This window comes from Monodon monoceros, unplaced genomic scaffold (genome assembly GCF_005190385.1).
Source record: "Monodon monoceros isolate NGI ecotype Baffin Bay Population unplaced genomic scaffold, NGI_Narwhal_1 Super_Scaffold_13, whole genome shotgun sequence".
Taxonomy (NCBI): Eukaryota; Metazoa; Chordata; class Mammalia; order Artiodactyla; family Monodontidae; genus Monodon; species Monodon monoceros.
In genome coordinates this window covers 15,895,811-15,914,759 of record NW_021703769.1, presented here as the reverse complement: position 1 = coordinate 15,914,759, position 18,949 = coordinate 15,895,811, and the positions used below count along the sequence as shown (strand labels likewise).

The 18,949-nt window shown below is 50.7% G+C and overlaps 1 protein-coding gene across 1 annotated transcript in view; it reads right to left on the bottom strand.

Moving 5' to 3' along the window:
• Positions 1-2,773: 2,773 nt before the first annotated feature.
• Positions 2,774-18,949, bottom strand: part of JPH2 (junctophilin 2) — a 62,677-nt gene continuing 46,501 nt past the window's right edge. The window contains exons 3-6 of the mRNA XM_029221253.1: positions 7,138-7,256; positions 5,384-6,090; positions 4,638-4,731; positions 2,774-3,163 (exon numbers count right to left, since the gene is read on the bottom strand). Of these exons, the coding sequence (XP_029077086.1) occupies positions 4,651-4,731; positions 5,384-6,090; positions 7,138-7,256 (907 nt within the window). The 3' untranslated portion in view covers positions 2,774-3,163; positions 4,638-4,650. The remainder of the gene's footprint in view (positions 3,164-4,637; positions 4,732-5,383; positions 6,091-7,137; positions 7,257-18,949) is intronic.

The window sequence follows — 18,949 nt, the reverse complement described above, 5'->3', positions numbered from 1 at the left end:
CTACAGACTAGTCAACTGGGCTGGCTGCCCACTTGCCCTGCCACCCTACCCCACACCCCTTCTCTTGGTGGATTTTACCCAAACCTCTGCAGATTACCACTCACTCCCACTCCCTCCATCCCTCCCGTAGTCCCTCCAAACCCATCCTTCTTCCTGGGGATCCCTGGATTATTCCAGGGTTTTGACAATCTCTTTGCCACCCATAATCTACCTCATTTGATTCTTACAACTGCACTGCCTGTGAAGAAGGCAACAGGGCAGGAACGATGGTCTCCTTGGCAAAAGAGGAAGCTGACACCCAGAAAGAGGGGCTGACTGGCACGCAGCAAGTCAGTGGTGACACTGGGCAGAAAGCCAGGGCTCCTGATCGCCAAAGCACCCCGGGACCTGCCTGCACTCAAGCCAATTGATGGGCGAGGGACCCTCCCCTCCAACCATCTCACTGGGGGCTCCTGGCTTTGAGAGAACCTTAATACTTATCCACAAACAAGATAACTGCTTTCCTGCCCTTGACTTGCTGTGTGACCTTGGGCAAGTCTCTTCTCCTCTCTGAGCCTCTGTAGAGGATGAAGATGGTCTCTGGGTCCCCCCTCTGACTGCGACATTCTGTGACTCTCTGATGGGGGCGTGAATCATCTCCACCCCCTTGGGGCTTCTGGGGTCTCTATCAAAATGCAAAAGGCTTGTGAGAGGACTGATGACAGCACTTTCGTGCAAAAGCAATAAGGATCCCAAAATGGAAAGTCTGCACTTCTCACTGCTCTCAACAGCTGGGCTTTACATAAGCTTCAACATTTAACGTTATCCTCGCTGCAACCCCAGGAGGTAGTAGTATTATTTTCCCCATGTTATAGATGAGGAAACTGAGGCTCAGAGAAGTGAAATAAGTACGCTGAGCAGGACTAGAGCCCAGGGAGGCCAATCTCAAAAGGCAGGCTCTTTGGGGACTTCCCTGGCAGTCCAGTGGTTAAGACTCCACGTTCCCAATGCAGGGGGCATGGGTTCGATCCCTGGTCTGGAAACCAAGATCCCTCATGCCACACAGTGCGGCCAAAGATTTAAAAAAAAAAAAAAAAAAAAAAAAAAGGCAGGCTCTTTCTTCTACTATATGCTGCTTAGGGAATCTTCTGGAAGTCTGCTTTAGAAACCCAGGGTCTGCCTTAGAAGGTCTGTGGCCTTTGGGGCATCCCTCCAGAACTGAAGCCCTTCAGCCACCCCTCAGGAGGTATTATGGGAACTGTAAGAGAGAGACAGGGCCTGGACCAGCATGACCCAGGGTCCTGGGCCTCTCTTCTCCTTCAGCCAGTCCCTCGTCCTAAGCCCACAAGCAGACACTGCAGCCCAGCCAGAGCCTGTGAGCAGATGCAAGTTTATTATGGCACAGACGGCAGCTTCCTGAACCCTCACCCCAAACACCAGCCCCCAAACAAGGCCCCGGGAGGGAGCTCTGGCAGCCAAAGGCTTATCCCTGGCCCCGAGCCAGACCAGAAACCCTCAACAGTGACCTCTGAGCCGAGGCCTGGAGGCCGTCAGCCCTGAGCAGTGCCCCCAGCCCACCCCCCTCATTCCCTAGCTGTCCAGAAAAGCCCACACACAGAGGCAGAGCCCTTGGAGGATGGGAGAACCCACGGGCTCCTCTCCGCGGAAATGCAGTCCAAGGTTCCAACCACGCCTCGAGACCCCAGCAGTGCTTGAAACAGCAAGTGTGAAGCTGGAGGGAAGGTTCCCAAGTGTTGAGGGAGGAGGGGAAAGCCGACCCCATCAGAAGCAAACTCCAGGTCAAAGAGCTGCCCCAGAGAGGCCAGACCACAACGCCCCAGCCCCCAGGGAGCAGACAAACAAAGACGAGCAGCTGCCCCCTCCAGCTCTGCTTAGGTGCCGTGGCCACATCCTTTCCCCCGGCTCAGCTTGGAGGGGCCTGGAAGACCTGCCCTCCATCCTCCCCGGGGCAGAGGCCACAGCCCTCAGCCTCCCCCCAGCTGCAGCCAACACCAAGGCCCAGAAGGATCAGTGTGGTACAAAACATCTGTTAACGGGCTACATGCAAATACCATCTTCTGCCAAGCAAGCCGAGGGGCTTATTATCACAGACTGTGCCCAGTGGGAGGCCCAGACTTGCTCCCCTCTCCCTGGGAAACGCTGGCTGACAAGCACCTGTCTTCACACCTGCCCGAGAGTCAGCCCCAGTGAAATCTGCCTGGGCTTCCATGCTCACGCTTCCCCGAGCCTGCGGTGGCCCCTGGGAGCGGAAGCGGACAAATCAATTCACGGGGCATCCCCGGAGCTTTGCACCAGCCCCACGGCTCCTGCAGGGCGACCCCTTCTCCCCCCTCAGCATCCTGGAAGCCCCACATGCAATGCCAGCCCCAGGCTCAGGTGCACTCAGAGACAGGGCCATCCTCACCACCCCTTAGCCGTTCTCCCCCCCCCCCCCCCCGGCCACCTGCTCAGTGGCTTCCCAGCCAAAGGCCCCAATTCCTCCCGTCTCTCCCTCTTCTACTGGTCCAGAGGGAAGCTAACTGGACCAGTGGGAGGAGACAGAAGCACTGTATCCTGGGATATTCAAATGGAACATGTCCATTTCCTCTACTGTCACCCAGAACATCTGTAAGCAAGGGACAGAGTGTGGGCGGGGTCCGGACTGCGATGGGAAGGGCCACTGGGCTGTCGGAGCGTCTCCCTCGCTGGCCCACCGCAAGGATCTTGTCACTCCCTCCACTTGCCCGAAAGGCTTCAGCCCAGCAGCCAGAGGATGAAAGAAAGCAAGGGAGGGTAGAAAGAAGGCGACTGGGATTTTAACATCCTGGTTTGGTGACTTCTCCCAAAACACAGAAAAGCCCGGGGAGGGGGTGATCCAGGGGTGAGGCGAGCGAGTGGATGAGGATGGGGGACGGAGCAGATCAGGGTGCTCAAGACCAAGGCTCTGCCTTCAGGGCTTTCCCTGCCACTGGGCAGAGAGCTCCCGGAGGGTGCCCAGCCCTTTCTCTCCCTCTGGGCACCGCCTGCGTCGGGCATGGGTGCCACGGGAAACCTCCTTAAATGTCTGTGGTGTGGATGCGAGCTGGACCCCCGGCATCCAGGTCCAGAGTCCAGTCCTCCTCGGCTGCCCTGCGGGGCACTGCAAAAAGATGGGTCCACGCGTCCTCAGCAGGAACTCCTGGCTCTGCAAAGATACAGCAAGAGGGTCAGGCGAGGGAAGGAGGGAGCGGGGAGAAGGGCAGGGAGGCTGAGGCTGAGCCAGGCTCCAGGCAGGGTTCAAGCCTCAGGCCTGATGCTCTCTGGGGCAACATCTCCATCACCACCACCAGCCCCGCCTCCCCAAGCCCCCAGGGCAGCCTTGCCCCTTGGCTCTGACTCAGTGGGACCAGACACAAGTCCCGGAGGCCTCCCCTGGCCCTTGCAAGGCCCCCCGCTGGATGCTGCTTCTGCCTATTTGCTCTCTCTGCCTGTTCCCTTTACCTGGGACATCTTCCCTTTCTTCCTCCTCCCCCACTGCCATCTGGCTCACCCCTCTCCATCCTTCAGGTCAGGAAGTTGGCAGTCCCCACCGCAATCATTCCCAGATCCCCTATGAGACATGGACCCTGCCTAGCTCAGCATCCACCCGCACGCCAGCACCTACCAGGCTAATATTGTCATTGGCTATTTACCCGGAGACAGGACAAGGATTCCTTCTCCTCCTCTGGGACTGAGTAGGAACCTCCAGCCCACACTAAGCTAGGATCAAGGGAGGGGGTCTCTGGTGGAGCGGGGGAGGGCAAGAGGCAGAAACTGTTAGCATCACCAAGCACAGGAATTATAGTGTAAAGGCAGGTCCTGGCAGGAGAAAGATTTTATTTGCCTTGTAGATATTTCACCCTGAGACCAACCAGGGCCTTTTTCCTTCACCCCAGCCCAGCCCACTTCCTTTTCTCCCCGGATCTTACCCAGCCCCTGAGCTCCATCACAGGGAGAAAACCAATTGATGGAACCAACTGACTGACAGCAGGGTCTCAGGAAGAGAGGACTGAGGGCGGGGGCGGGGGGTGGGCAAGTAGAGGGTGGGAGCAAGAGAGAATTGGAGGACAGAGAGAAGAGGACCCGGCCACGCCAGGTGGCCTCAGTCTAGACCTGCGGGGGTCTGGGGGGATGGAGTCAAGAACGGTTTTGCTTGACCTTTAAACTGCAAGACTTTTACATAATGAGCTGTAAGTTAAAGGCTTACTCTCATGTTCAGCCCCTTTCTTAGGGCAGGAGTGAGTCCCTGCTGAATCCTTAGATCCCAGCGAGCAGGTGCTCAGTAAGCTGTGCTTAAATTAATGATGTGCTAGTGAATGAATGAATGAAGCCCCCAGTGCTCACCTGACAGAGGTCCAGCGCTCTGCGAACGTTGACCTAATGAGGGGTGTACGTGTGTGTGTGTGTGAGGGGGTGTGTGTGTGTGTGTGTGAGGGTGTGTGTGTGTGTGTGTGTGTGAGGGGGGGGGTGTGTGTGGGGGGGGGGGTGTGCTGGGAAGAGATGATCTCTCAAATCCACACTCTAGGTCCCTGCCTCTGCTGGGGGATGGGCCTCAGTTAACCACAGGATGGTCCGCTAGGCAGGCAGCTGGCCCTTACTCCCCTCCCCCAGGGGCTCCCACCCCCTCCTCCCAGCCGCACCTGGTGGATGAGGTCAGGTCAGGAGGTGAACGAAGAGGATGGCCAGGCCAATGTTAAGCAGAATCACCATGCAGATGACGACGGTGTTGGGGACCTGGGAACAGTGGAGAGAGGCTGCCTGAGTCCCCGGGAGAGCACACCCCCACCCTCTTGCTCACTGCTGTGCCCAGCACCGGGACACACCATCAGTGCTGGAAGGATTCTTGGAAATAACCAAACTGCTCAGGGTCCTGAGAGGGGCAAGAACGTATCCCGGAGCACACAGTGGGCAGAACTGGGCCTGGAACCCAAGAACACGGCCTTCCCCACTGCTAATTCCTCTGCGGCCACAGCTGTCAGTCCCTCAGAGCCCAGCTTCAGTCTTTGGCGCTGCAGTTCCTAGCTCCCAGCCTCCTATAGCAAGCCCAGAGGTCCAGGACCCAGGCCCCCCACTGGGCCCCTTGCTGCTACACCTTGCAGCTGATGCTGGGAGCCTGATGGACAGGGGCATCCCACCCCAGCCGCTTAGGACTCCCAGCCACCTCTTTCTCCAAAGAACTGCCCAAACAGCGGGCACAAAGGCCAGCCCCCTGCCCCAAGGTGGGGGGGCTGTGTTGCATAACCGTGGATCAGGCTGCACTTAACTAAGGCCACATCCCGCCTGCCCTGTCCTGCGCCATCACCCTCGCCACCTGGCCATCTGCCCCCGAATCCCACCCCCAGCTCCCCCATGCCTGGGGAACCCGACTTCCCACCGACAGCCTCACCTCCTCCACCTCCACCTCCGCCGCTGTCGCCACCTCCTTCCGAGCCTTCTTCTTGGCCCCGGCCTTGGTCAGCCGGGCCTCCGTCTTGCGGGCCTTGGCCTTGGGCTCGGCCTTGGGGACGATGGGCTTGGGTTCCAGCTTGGCGGGGCTCTCGGGCGAGGAGCCTCGGGGCGGGGCCGCCGTGCCGGGGGCGGACGGGGACGGGGGCGCCGAGTCGGCCGCGGGGACCTCGGGCTCGGGCTCGTCCTCGAAGGGCGGCGGCGCGGGCGGCGCGGTGCGCACGGCGTAGCTGTGGTAGCCCTGGTACAGCGCCACCTCGGGCTCCTGCGACCGCGCGGACGGCGCCTGCAGCGCCTCGATGGCTATGCGCTCGCTGGCGGGACGCGCGGGGCTGCGACGGCCAGCGGCCTCGGACGGCGTGACCGGCCGGCTGCCCTCGCCGCCGGGCTCGCCGTTCCAGGCGCCCGAGCTCAGCAGGCCGTCCTTGGACGCCGCGGCCGGCCGGGGCCGCTTGGGCTGAGGGGGCGCCCCGGCCGGCGACGGGGGGCCACCCTCGGGCGCAGGGGTCTCGCGCTCGTGCAGCTCCGGGCTCTCGCGGGGCCGCTCCGAGAGGCCTGCGGCGCCAGGGCCCCGGTGGGGGGAATCCAGCAGGCTCTCCGAGTTCTCCAGGATCTCCTGGAGCAGCCGGCGCTTCTGATACTCCGGACCTGCCGGGGACCACACGGGGAGGTTGCATTCGAACACCGGTCCCAGCACTGGATGACCCAGGGCAAGTCGCTCTGAGTCTCATTTATGTACTCAGCCAGCCTTAACCTACGGCCACCAATTGCCAAGTACTGTTTTAAGCAAGTCCCCAATACTAACTCATTTAATCATTTTAATAACCCTATGAGGTGTATGCTATTATTTAGCCTCCATTGTACAGATGAAGAAAAGGAGGCTCAAGAGAGGTAAAAATCACTTGCCCAGAGTCACTCCGCTGACCAAGGGCAGAGCCAGGACTGGCATTCAGGCTAGTCTGGCTCCAGAGTTTATGCTCTGTATGGTCACACTGGTCTCTTTCCATTCTCTTATCTGACAAACGGGCCCAATCATACCTATTTCATAAATACTAACGGAAGGATTAATCGGGTGAAAAAAAAACGCCTGTAATATGCTGAGCTCAGCGCCTGGCACGTGGTGACAGCTGTTGCTATGACCACCCAAGGGCGGAGGCAGCCAGCCAGGGTCGCTCTTCCTTGGACCAGCAGGGGGCGCACTGTGATGGGAAGCGACTTAACCTCCCAGGCACAGATCTGCGCTCCGCGGTCTTCCATCTAGTCTCCCTTTGGTCTTCCGGCCGCAGCCAGAATGTTTAGAAAATACAAATCTAATCGTGCCACTCACCTAAAAACCCTCAGTGCAGGCTGCACCACTCCCCCACCCTGATGGGCTCCCACCGCTCTATCCAAACGCAAAGTCTGTATCAGAGCCAGGGGGTCCTCCTTACTCTGCAGCCCCATTTCCCAGAGAGAAGAGATGGGCTGGAGTGGGGGAGCCTCTGATACCCCGCCACAATCTCAGCATGAGTCCCCTTGTGCCATGCTTGCACCCATCCCATGCTTGCACCACACTCCACAGATTCTGGAACTCAAAGGCATGCGTGGACCCAGTTGAGCATCTCAGCTTTCCAACAAGCAAAGAAAAAGTGTCCACCCCCCGCCCAGGACCTACCCCTACCCCGTCCTGCCCCACCCCTCCCAGGTTGGCCCTACCTGGCTGGTAGAAGTCTGGAGCCAGTTCCCTGGCCAAAGTGCGGGCAATGTTGGACTCTTGGTTGGCAGCCAGGGCAGCCTGTTCTGCTGCCTCAGCTTTGGCCTTGGCGTGACTTGTCCTAAGGAGACAACATGGTGGAGACTCAGGATCCCTCCAGAGAACTAGTCCTCTGCCCTTCCTCCCCAACCCACAAAGAGACACTCTGGACAGAATTTTCATTCACTTCAGCTGTCAATGAGTATTTATTGAGCTCTGTGGTCCAGAGTGCTGTGCATTCCCCAGACCACTTCCTCTTCATTCTGGGCACACAGATGGACTACATTTCCCAGCCTCCCCTGCAGTTAGGTGTGGTCAGGTGACTGGCCAAAGCATTGTGGGAAGACAGGATTATGCCATTTCCAGACCTGGCCCACAGAAACCCCCCTGTAATCCTCTTCATCCTCTCTTTTCCCCCTGTTGCTGGTAAAATGCAGAGGCCAAGGCCCAGAACAGGGAATTTAACCTCATTTGTGTCACAGATCTTCCTGGCATCTGGTGACACTGCTGGACCCCTTCTTGGAATGTTTTAAAATGCACAAATTACACAGGATTACAAAGGGATGCAATTATATTGACACACTGTTATCAAAATATTTAAAGGGACAAATTTGTAATATAATAATGTATATTCTTCTTTATTAACACTTTAAACAAAAAATCTAGCAGGTCTATTAACTACCATGATTTAAAAGTATAGATTAACATAAAGAATATTTCAAGGATACGTGCAACAACAGTAATGTGACATGAAAATATATGTGATTTCTATTAGTGACAAAGTCAGAGATACTGCTAATACTACTGTTGATTTATTGCCAACTTCCATAATTGAAGAAAATACTAAATTTCAGTTAGAGGTTAGTAAAAATAAAGATGTATGGGATCAGGCTGAAGCTGGACTCCAGGTAAGACCACATCCCTGCTTGGCTACTTCCCTGTCCCATTCTGTGTCTCTCACTCCCCCTGTCTCCTGAGAGCACTTGCTCCATAAATCGTCTGCACAAGGATCCTCATCTCAGACTCAGCTTCTAGGGAATCTAACCTAAGGCAGCATCCAGGTTCACGGACTCCCTGATTTCTCTCCAAAGTACTGCCTGTGGACCCCAGGTTCAGAAACACAGTGGAAGGAATTTGGGTCCACAAATGATTATTGCATAGAGCAAAGTCCCCCCCCCCCGCAGCCCCGCAAAGTCCCATATTAAATGTGGAACATTTAAGCATTAAATTTAAACATTAAATTCAGCAAGCCTTAAATGTCTACTGCGTTAAGCACCTGAAATTTGGGGGATGTTTATTTCAGCTTATTTAATCTAGCCTAACTAGGAGAAGTACCTGTTAAAATAGTAACAGCCCCACCTACCAGTGGGCAGTTTTAAAGGAATTATGAAGATTATCTCACGTAATCATCATGATGCCTTAGAAAGCTGGTGCTGTTATTATTTTCCTTGTTTTACGGAAAAGGAAACTGAGGCACAGGCAAGGTAACTTGCCCAAGGTCACAAAGTCTTTAAGTGCAGGAACTGAGATTTTGAACCCAGGCAAGATGATTCCAGAGCCTGTGCTGCTCTGAAGCATGTGCCACACTTGGCCAGGAGCTGGGATTCCTGTGGACAAGACAAGCCCCTCTCAAGTGAGGGAGATGGGCTGGAAGCAAACAACCAAAATTATTTAATGCAATGTAATTAAATGAAAAGTGCAATTGTGAGGGGGCTTCCCTGGTGGCGCAGTGGTTGAGAGTCCGCCTGCCAATGCTGGGGACGCGGGTTTGTGCCCCGGTCCGGGAGGATCCCACGTGCCGCGGAGCGGCTGGGCCCGTGAGCCATGGCCGCTGAGCCTGCGTGTCCGGAGCCTGTGCTCCACAACAGGCGAGGCCACGGCAGTGAGAGGCCCACGTACCGCAAAAAAAAAAAAAGTGCAATTGTGAGAAGTGCCATAAAGGAAGAGTACAGAATGCAATGAAAATGTACAACAGGAAGATTGATATAGATCAGCGGTGGAGGTGGGGATTAGGCAAGGTTTCCTGGATGATGTGACATTTAAGTTGAGACCTGAAACTGACACATCAGTTGGCCCATCAGAGGTGACGTGGGGACAGTGAGCCAGGTAGAGGGAAGAGCACGTGCAAAGGCCCTGAGAGGGAGTAAGAGCTTCGTGCCTTTGGGGAACTGAAAGGTCAAACCGGTATCCCCATGGGCAGATGAGTCAGTTCCTCGGGGAGCTGATTTGCGTGTGTCTCTAGCATGGAATTGGGCCCATGATAAGGGAGATAAATTTTACTAAGCTCCCTCCAAGTGCCAAGCCCTTTGCCTACATTATCCCTTTCAATCCTCAAAACTGCCTGGGAGGTAGTTTTTACTGTCTCTATTTCACAGGTGGGGAAAGTGAGTCTCAGACAGGTACCTTGCTCAAGGATGCAAAGTAACAGTTGACACAAAGCATTTACTACATATCAAGGGCTTTATAGAAATTAACCCATTTAATTCCCCCAATCACTATGTGGTAGATGTTATCACCATCATCCCTCTTTACAGAGGAGAAATCCGGGGCATAAGAAGGCTTCAAGGATCCCACCAAACTTACCCAGCCAGCAAGCGACAGCAAGTTTTCAAACCAAGGCTTTCTGGGATCTAGAGTCTGTGCCCTTAACCACAGGCTGTATCTCCACTCCATAATGAGCAGTGGAGTTCAAACCCAGAATTGTCTGATTTCTAAACCCTTGCCCTCTCCACTGCCACAATAATGTTTACTGAAGAAAAGAAAATTTTACTGAATGAAAGCATGCATGCACACGTGCACGTATGTACGCGTAAGCGGGAAGCATAGGAAGTAGTTAAGAGCATGGTTTTGGAATCGGCAGTCCTGGATTCCAATTTTGGCTCTGCCAAGGCTGGGGCTAGGGTGCAAATGAGGCATTCACCTCAGGCTCAAAATTTAGGGATGCCAAAAAACTCAGTAATCCAGATAAATGATACTCGAATGCCATATTTTTAAAAGTCCAAACTAATGCAAAAATAATCCTTGATGAGCAAGCTATGAACAAAATTTAAATAAAGGCCAAATCAGACCCTGCATTTGTATGACTCTCCTCACTCGCCCCCCTCCCCTAGTCCCGACCCCACTGGGACTCCAGGACCTTGGGTGAGTGGCTTTGCCTCTCTATGCCTCAGTTTCTACATCTGTAGGATAATAATTCTGCCCTTTTGGAGTTGCTGTGAAAACTACTGAGAGGCAACACATGAAAGTGTTTAGCCCAGGATGGGGCTGAGTGATGGTGGTGACGGTGGTGATGGTGGTGATGGTGGTGGTGGAGAAGGAGAAGGAGGAAGATGACATTTGTGACATCAAAATCCAGTGTGGAGCCAACAAGGAACCTACTGTAGAGCACAGGGAACTATACTCAGTATTTTGTAATAACCTATAAGGGAAAAGAATCTGGAAAAGAATATATATATATATATAATATGTATATACATACCTAGATATATGAATATATATACACATACATATATATACGTATAACTGAATCGCTGTGCTGTACACCTGAAACTTACATGATATTGTAAATCAACTATACTTTAAAAAATTTTAAAACCGAGTGTGGTACATGCATATCCCAAGACTCGTATTTGCCTGTACATGGGTATGTGTGATTCAAAGATCTAAATTTTCAGAGACACTTCCCTGGAAACCTGAAACCCCAGGTTGGGGGAGGAGGGAAAGGGCTGGGCAAACCCTCAAACTGAGAAAATGTCCTTTTTTGGTAATGTAAGCTGGATGAGGCTTGTTTCCCGGTGCCCTGGGAAGCTGTGTTGCAGGACTCCTCAGGCCAGAATGGCAGCCTCCACACTGAGCCCTGGAAGATTCTGGGGGATCAACGGTGGACCCTCCAGGGCAGCCAGAACAGGGGTCAGAGGGGAGTGGCCACACAGCCCAAGGCAATAAGGGCTGCTGGGTTTAAAGGAAGCATGCTCCTCTGTCCACATCCATCAATCTGACCAACTGAATACCTTATTAGCTCCCCACGAAATGCCTCTGATTTCAGGAATAGCTCCCCAGCTCCCCAGCCTTCAAGCCAGGAATCCCAGCGTCTCCCACACCCCCCTTCCTCATCTTTCAATATTCACAGACAACAACCACCAACTCCTGTCTCTCCTGCTCCCCCTATAGCTCTTGAATCTGCCCATTCTCCTTCCTTCTATCACTCCTCCTGCAAGGTCCCCCACTCCCATCTGTAGCCTCCCTGCCTCCAGGCTTGCTTCCTACAACCAATTACATGCAGCTTGCTTAACCCATACATCTCCTGGCCTCACCTCTTGCTGAAAATCTTTGCAAGGCTTCCTATTGTGCTGAAAATAAAGTCCAAACTACTTAGGGTGGCCTTCAAGGCTCTCCAAATTCTCGGCCCGAGGCAGCCTTGATGGGGTATATCTGGCAGCTTACCAGGGCAGGCTGAACTGCTGTGGTCCAAAGGCTATCTTCTGGTCCAGTGGCACTCACAGTGTGGTCCATTCACCAACCCCCCAGCCCCTCATCATCCAGGCACTTGTTGAAAATGCAGCTTTGGGGGCTCCACCCCAGATCTATTGAATTAGAATTTCTTAGGAGGAGCCCAGGAATCTGTATTTTATAAACCTCCAGCTGCTTCCACTGCTCATTAAAATTTGAGAAGCATGCACTAGTAAGAGAGAAAATCCAGCCTTCTCTTGGGCAGTTCCTAGCCTGCTCAACCCCCCAGGAGCCTTGAGTGGCTCTCTTCAAGCACCAGGATCCCTCCCTGAGTCCAGGTCCTGCTAGGGAAGCGCAGGAACCATTTCTTTTCCTATGACCCCTTTGATGTTTCTTGGGGAGGGTCTCCTAGGATGGCTCTGCCCCTAATGGGGAGAAGGGAAGGAGAGTAACTGGGGCACGGGGTGGGGCAGGGATCAGTCACCCTTCTTGATTTCAACAGATTTTCTTTCGTCAGCAGGGTTAAAAATAGGGCTGGTGGTGGTTCAGGGATGGGGCAGGGCAATAACTCAGTGGAAGCACGTCTGAGAGTATCCAGCCCCACCCCCTGACTCCTTTGCCCACCCCAGACCCCTAACCGCCCCATTAGATCTGGCCTTGTTGCCCAGGTGTCTCCATCAGGCCACCGATGGCTGCATTGGGCCAAAGGGAGACACCCACAGGATGTACCCCTGACTCCTTTGCTCTGGTTGTTCTCCCCTCTGGAATGTTCCTTCTCAGTCCTTCCACCTCCCAGCCCTAAAGGGCCAGCTCAAGACCCACTTCAACACCCAGATTCATTCATTTCATACAACTTTATGGAGTGCCTACTATGTGCTAGGCACTATTCTGGGCACTGTGATTACAACAGCAAACCAAGTATCCAAAAATCCCTTGTAGAGCTCACATTCTACTGCAGGGGTCAGCAAGTCAGGCCAACAGGCCAAGTGTAGCCCGCTGCCTCTGTACCACCTGTGAGCTAATGATGCTCTTTATATTTTTAAAGGTGTGGAAAAAAATCCAAAAGAGTAATTTTATGACGTGAAAATTATATGGAATTGAGATTTGTGTCCATATAAAGTTTTATTGGAACAGAGCCACACCCGTTTGTTTACTATTATCTAGGGTTCAGTAGTTGCCACCGAAGTCCGTGACCTGCAAGGCCAAAAATATTTACCGTCTGGTGCTTTACAGGAAAAGTTTGCCCACCTCTGTTCTAATGCATCCACTCAACAACGGTCTCTTCTACTACTCTTACTAATAATATTAATCTGTTATTGGTTGAGCACTTTGTGCCCAGCTCTGTGCTATGGCCACAATTACACATATGACTTCAGTGAGGTGAAGTCACTTTCTCAAGGTCACACAGCTAGAAAGTGCACCTGCCCAAGCTCTTCCCCATTACACCGAGCCGCGGCCTTCCTGGCACTAACTAACTGGGCCAGGTGTTCCACGTGCTGGGACCAGGGATGGGGAAAAATCAGACCCAGCAGCCGCCTGAGGAGCTCACAGCTTAATGCAGCCCTGCCAGGTCAACTACGCCACATCTCTGAAAATCAGTGGATGGACAGGGGCGCAGAGCAAAGCCTTCAACTGCATGGGGGTGTGGCTAAGAGGGGGCAGCTCTGGCTAGGTTGTCTGGGGTCAGGTCTCGGCTCTTCTCCTTATACCCTTGGGCAAGTCTGAGCCCCCTGAGCCCCAGTCTCCTCATCTGTAAAATGGGGATAATAACAGCACCTGCCTCAGAGAAACAGTATAAGGAGTAAATGAATAAACAGTCATATGGCCCTTAGAACAGTAGCCAGGACACAGAAAGTGCTATCTAGGTGCTTGTTAATAAAATATATAAGAAGCACAGTTGTTTTTAGACGACTGAAACAAAAGACCTGAATGTACTTAATGTCACTGATTTGTTCACTTAAAAATTTTTCAGAAATCCATCAGAACAAGGAGCCCATGGTAGGTTTGGAGGACAGAGGCAGATAATCAGAGCCCCCAACTCAGGCCGCTGCCAGCCTCTCTGAAGCTGCAGAGGTGGTTGATAAGGGCAGTGCAGCCAAGTCTTCCTGAGGGGATGCTTCAGATGTCACTGCCCTGTCTTCTCCCAAAATAGCCCCTCGCCCCTAGCTCTGGCTGGCTGTAGCCGTTTCCCCCCAGAACAATCATGGTCAGAGTAAACTCGACGAGGAACCACAGGTGGGATGTCCAGCCACCTGCCCAGATAGCTCCCTGGGAGAAAGTTCCCCTGCCCACCAACAAGGATGTAGACAAGGGTCCAGTCTTGCCTGGACTGCATTCATTTGGCAAATATGTGCTAAGCCCTGCTGGGAAACTCTTCACCAGAGGGATTAAGGGTACAAGTTCATGTCCATCATATTCTGGGTACCTGACCTTTGCTCTCTGGCCTCAGTTTCCTCAACTGTGAAATGGGGTTAATAACATTTAACTCACAAAATTACTGGAAGCCTGAAATAAGATTGCACAAAAGTGCTTAGCATAAACTGAGCACTTAACAAATATTAGCTATCATTATTGTTACCATTTTTGTTATTATTATAATGATGTTTACCAGCAATTCCCTTCCAAAATGCTAAGGACTGCCAAAAAATTGGGATTTAAATATGCATTTGTAGAAGGATATGTCATGTAAACATTGTTTCAAGGTTCACCTACATTGTAGCATAAATAATGCTTCATTCCTATAGAAATGCCAATAGAAATTGCCAAATAATGGTCCACTGTGTGGATAAACCATATTTAGTTTATCTGTTCATCAGCTGATGGACATTTGGGTTGTTTCCACCTTTTGGTTACTATGAATAATGCTTCTATGGATATTCATGTAGAAGTTTTTGGGTGGATGTGTTTGCATTTCTCTTGGGTATACGCCTAGGAGTGGAATTGCTGGGTCATGTGATAAGTCTTTTTAACCTTTTGAGGAACTGCCAGACTGGCTCTGAATTGAGTGCAAAATTTTACCTTCTTCCAATAACATATGAGGATTCCAATTTCTCCACCTTCTTGTCAACACTTACTATTATCCATTTTAAAATTTTAGTCACACTAGTGATTCGTGAGGTGCATTTCATTGTGGTTTTGATTTGCATTTCCCTGATGGCTAATGATGTTGAGCGTGTTTTTATGTGCTTAATGACCATTTATGAATCTTCTTAGGAGAAATGTTTATTTAGATTCTTTGCCTGTTTTCAATTTTTTTGTCGTCTTATTGAGTTGTAAAAGTTCTTTATATATTCTAGATACAAGTCCCTTATCAAATATATGATTTGAAAATATTTTTCCCATTCTGTAGTCTTTTCACTTTCTTGATGGTGTCCTTTGAAGCATAGAAGACTTTAAGTTTAACGATGTCCAATTTATCTATTTTTCTTTTGTTGCCTGTGCTTTTGGTGTCATATCTAAGAAAGCTTTGCCTAGCTCAACATCCGAAGATTTACTACTATATTTTATCCCCAGGGTTTTATAGTTTATTTCTTACATTTAGATCTAGAAACATTACTTCTAATAAGAAAAAATGGGAAATAAACTAAGGGTTCGTACCTCCCTAGGAGATAGGCACCACAACCATTTTACAGATGAAGAAACTGAGGCACAGAGAGGTTAAGTCACTTGCCCATTATTATTATAATGAACATTAAGCCAGACATGGCCCCTGCTCTGGAAGGATGTAGAGTCTGGTCAGAGATAAGACAAGGTGAAAAGTTTTGAGAACAAACAGAAGGCTACAGGGCAGGAGAAAGCCCATGTGGTGGGTTACATGTTCATAATTTGTATTTTGTTATTTTTATATTCTATATTATAAATATATAAAATATGTAGTAAAAATAATATGGTTTCATCATCAAAAAAATTGGAAAATAAGCAGACGTTTTTGAAAAAAGAAAAATTGCTGTAAATATTTTGGTATTTTGAGGTGGTTAAGAACACTGTTTTTGACTGTGGGTGGCTTACATAATTCTCTGTACTTTGAGTTTTTTCCATCTGTAAAATGGGGCTATGAATAGCCCCGCCTCATAGAGCTGTTGGGATTATAGAGTGAATGTACATAAGGCATTTAGAACAGGACGTGGCACATAGAAAGCGCTATGCAAGTGTTTGAAAATTTTAAAAAGTGAATTTGTTTTAGCTGAAGTGGAGGCGCATGGGTTTTGAGTCTAGGGGGCTGTGCCCCCCTTCAGGCCCTAGGTAGGACCTCCCGACCTTGGAAGCCCAGCCTGAAATCCCCAGGCCATGGCGGTGACCTGTTCCAGATCACGTTTTACAGAAACCTTTCTCCCCTTCTTGAAAAAGAGCCACCAGCCCAGCTGGGAAGGGGGCTCACACTCACCATGTGTGGGTGGGTGACACCCCTTCCCCCCCTCAGCCTCTAAGGGGGAGGCAAAGTAAAGAGTTGCTGTTTACTAAGCGCTAACTATGTACCAGACACCTGATCTTTGTGGTCGGCTGAATAATGGCCCCAGAGATATCCAGGTTCTAATCCCTGGAACCAATGAATGTCACCTTATATGGCCAAAGGGGCTTTGCAGATGTGATTAAATTGAGGATCTTGAGGTGCAGGAATTATCCTGGATTATACAAGCAGGTTCTAAATGTAACCACAAGTGTCCTTATAAGAGGGAGGCAGGGGCAGATGGGACCACAGGAGAGGAGACGATGTGATGTTGGAGCAGAGACTGGAGTGATGCACTTTGAAGATGCAGGATAGGGCCCCAAACCAAGGAGTGGGGGCAGCCACCAGGAAGTTGAAAAGTCAAGGAACTGGATTCTCCTGTCAGCCTCCAGAAGGAACCAGCCCTGTCAACACCCTGACTTTATTAGCCCACTGAGACTGATTTCAGACTTTTGACCTCCAGAACTGTAAGAGAATAAGTCTGTGTTGTAAGCCCCCAAGTTTGTGGTAATTTGTTACAGCGGCAACAGGAAATTACAACAACCTCTGTGATCTCATGTCATCCTCAAGACAACCCACTGTACAGGAGAAGAAAGGAAGGCTCAGGAAATTATTTGCCCACAGCTCATAGCTAGTGAGATCCAGAGCCGGCTGGAACATGATTCCAGATCTGTCTGGCATCAGAGCCTTTGCTGACCCACGCATCTGCTACACACTTCAGTTAAGCCAGAAGAGCCCAGCAGCTGGGACTGGCCACAACCACGCCTCTTCCCCCCGGGGCGTGGGCATCCCTAGCGTTCATCCTGCCTATCATAGAGCCCAGGGCTAGTAGTTACCAGCAGTGATACCCTCAACTTCCGCAAAGAAAGGTTAGTCAGTTGGAACCTGGGAATTGCCTGGCTGTGTGACTAAAGTCTGGCTGTATTTCGGCAGCCAGTGAAGTGACAGGGAGGGGACCTCAGGCCTTGCTCCCCCCGCCGCCCACATAGGACTGGGCCCTGCAGTCCAATCTGGAACCCAGGTCTCAGAAGTGAGGCCTTCTCTGGATGAGTTGGCTGCACTGGGAAACTTCCTTTTTAAAAAGTCTACACCAAGGACTTCCCTGGTGGGCCAGTGGTTTAAAATCCTCCTTTCAATGAAGGGGACGCGGTTTGACCCCTGGTCGGGGAACTAAGATCTCACATGCTGCGGGACAACTAAGCCCATGCAACGCAACTACTGAGCCTGTGCACACTAGAGAGAAGCCCGTGCGCCACAACTAAAGAGAAGCCCGCGCGCTGCAACAAAAGACCCTGCATGCAGCAACGAAGATCCCATGTGCCACAACTAAGACCCGATGCAGCCAAATAAATAAATAAATATTTAAAAGTCTACGCCAGATTTTAAAATCACATTTTTGAATTATGAAAAGAGTAACAGTAAAGCAACAGTACTGGGAACCCACTGTGCTAAAACGATAGCTATGTTAGCTTTTGAGCCTTCTTTTCTAGCCTTTCCACGTGTACATCTATTTTTTAACAGAGCTGTGAACACAATAAAGATTCAATTTTGAGGGCCAGTTTTTAAGAGCATGGAATCTGAAGTTATGCTACCCAGGTCTGAAAACCCTGACTCAGACATTAGCTGTGTGACCTGGGCAAATCACTTAACCTCTCTGTGCATCCATTTCTTCTTCTGAAAAGTGAGTGTGGCAGGAAGATTTTTCAGATGCCTCCTGGTATTCATACCCTTATGGGATCCCCTCCCCTTGAGTATGGGCTGAACTCAGTGACAGGCTTCTAACAAAAAGACTATGGCAGTGGTGATAGGATATCACTTCCATGACTAGTTTACAGAAGATGGTGACTTTGCTCTTGCTAGCAGACTCCTGCTGGCTTTGAAGAAGCAAGCTCCCATGTTGGGGAGGCTCACGTGGCAAGGAACTGAAGGCAGCCTCCCGCCAACGTCAGCAAGGAGCTCAGGGCCTCAGTCCAATGGCCCACGAGAAACTGGATCCTGCCAACAGCCATGTGCGTGAGTGTGGAGTGGATCCTTCCCCAGGGGAGCCTTCAGATGGGATCAAAGCCCCGGCCGACACCTTGACTGCAGCCTCATGGGAGACCCTGAGCCAGGGGACACAGCTCAGCCACGTCCTGATACCTGACCCACAGAAACTGCGAGATAAGAAAAATGTGTTGTTTTGTGCTGCTATGTTTGGGGATAATTTTTTAGGCAGTGATAGACAACTATTACAAATTTGGATAATAATAATGCCTACCTCATAGGGTTGTTATGAAATTTAAAGGAATTAATACACAGAAAGCACTGAGTGTGCACTAGAGAAGTTTAGCTTTCACTATTATACATTTTTCACTCACATAATTTTTCACGTTTCCATAGATTCATGTTTATCACTTCAGACTGCTCAACCTTTTTTTCTTTAGAAATTTAACATCTACATATTTTTGTGCTATAGTGCTTCCCTTCCTGGGAATCTGGCCAACTGACATACTCAAATTGTGCAAAATGACACACGTACAAGGGTATTTACTGCAATCCTGTTTGTAATAGCAAAAGATTGGAAATGAAGCCAAAGCAAGAAGTGAGGAAGTAGTTGATTAAATTATGGTGTAGTCATTTGAAGAACAATTCTTGTTGAGTGCCTACTGTGTGCCAGCACTGTGCTCAGATATTGGCATGTATTATTTCATTGAATCCTCACAGTATTCTCTAAGGTAGACATCACTACCAATTCCCATTTTACAGGTGAGAAAACTAAGGATGAGAAGGTTAGATAAGCCACCCAGCTCACACAGTCAATAAACGGGGAAAGCCAGGAATTCCAGTGTGGTGAACACCAAAATAAGATTAATATTAAATAATTTTTAATATGAATGTTG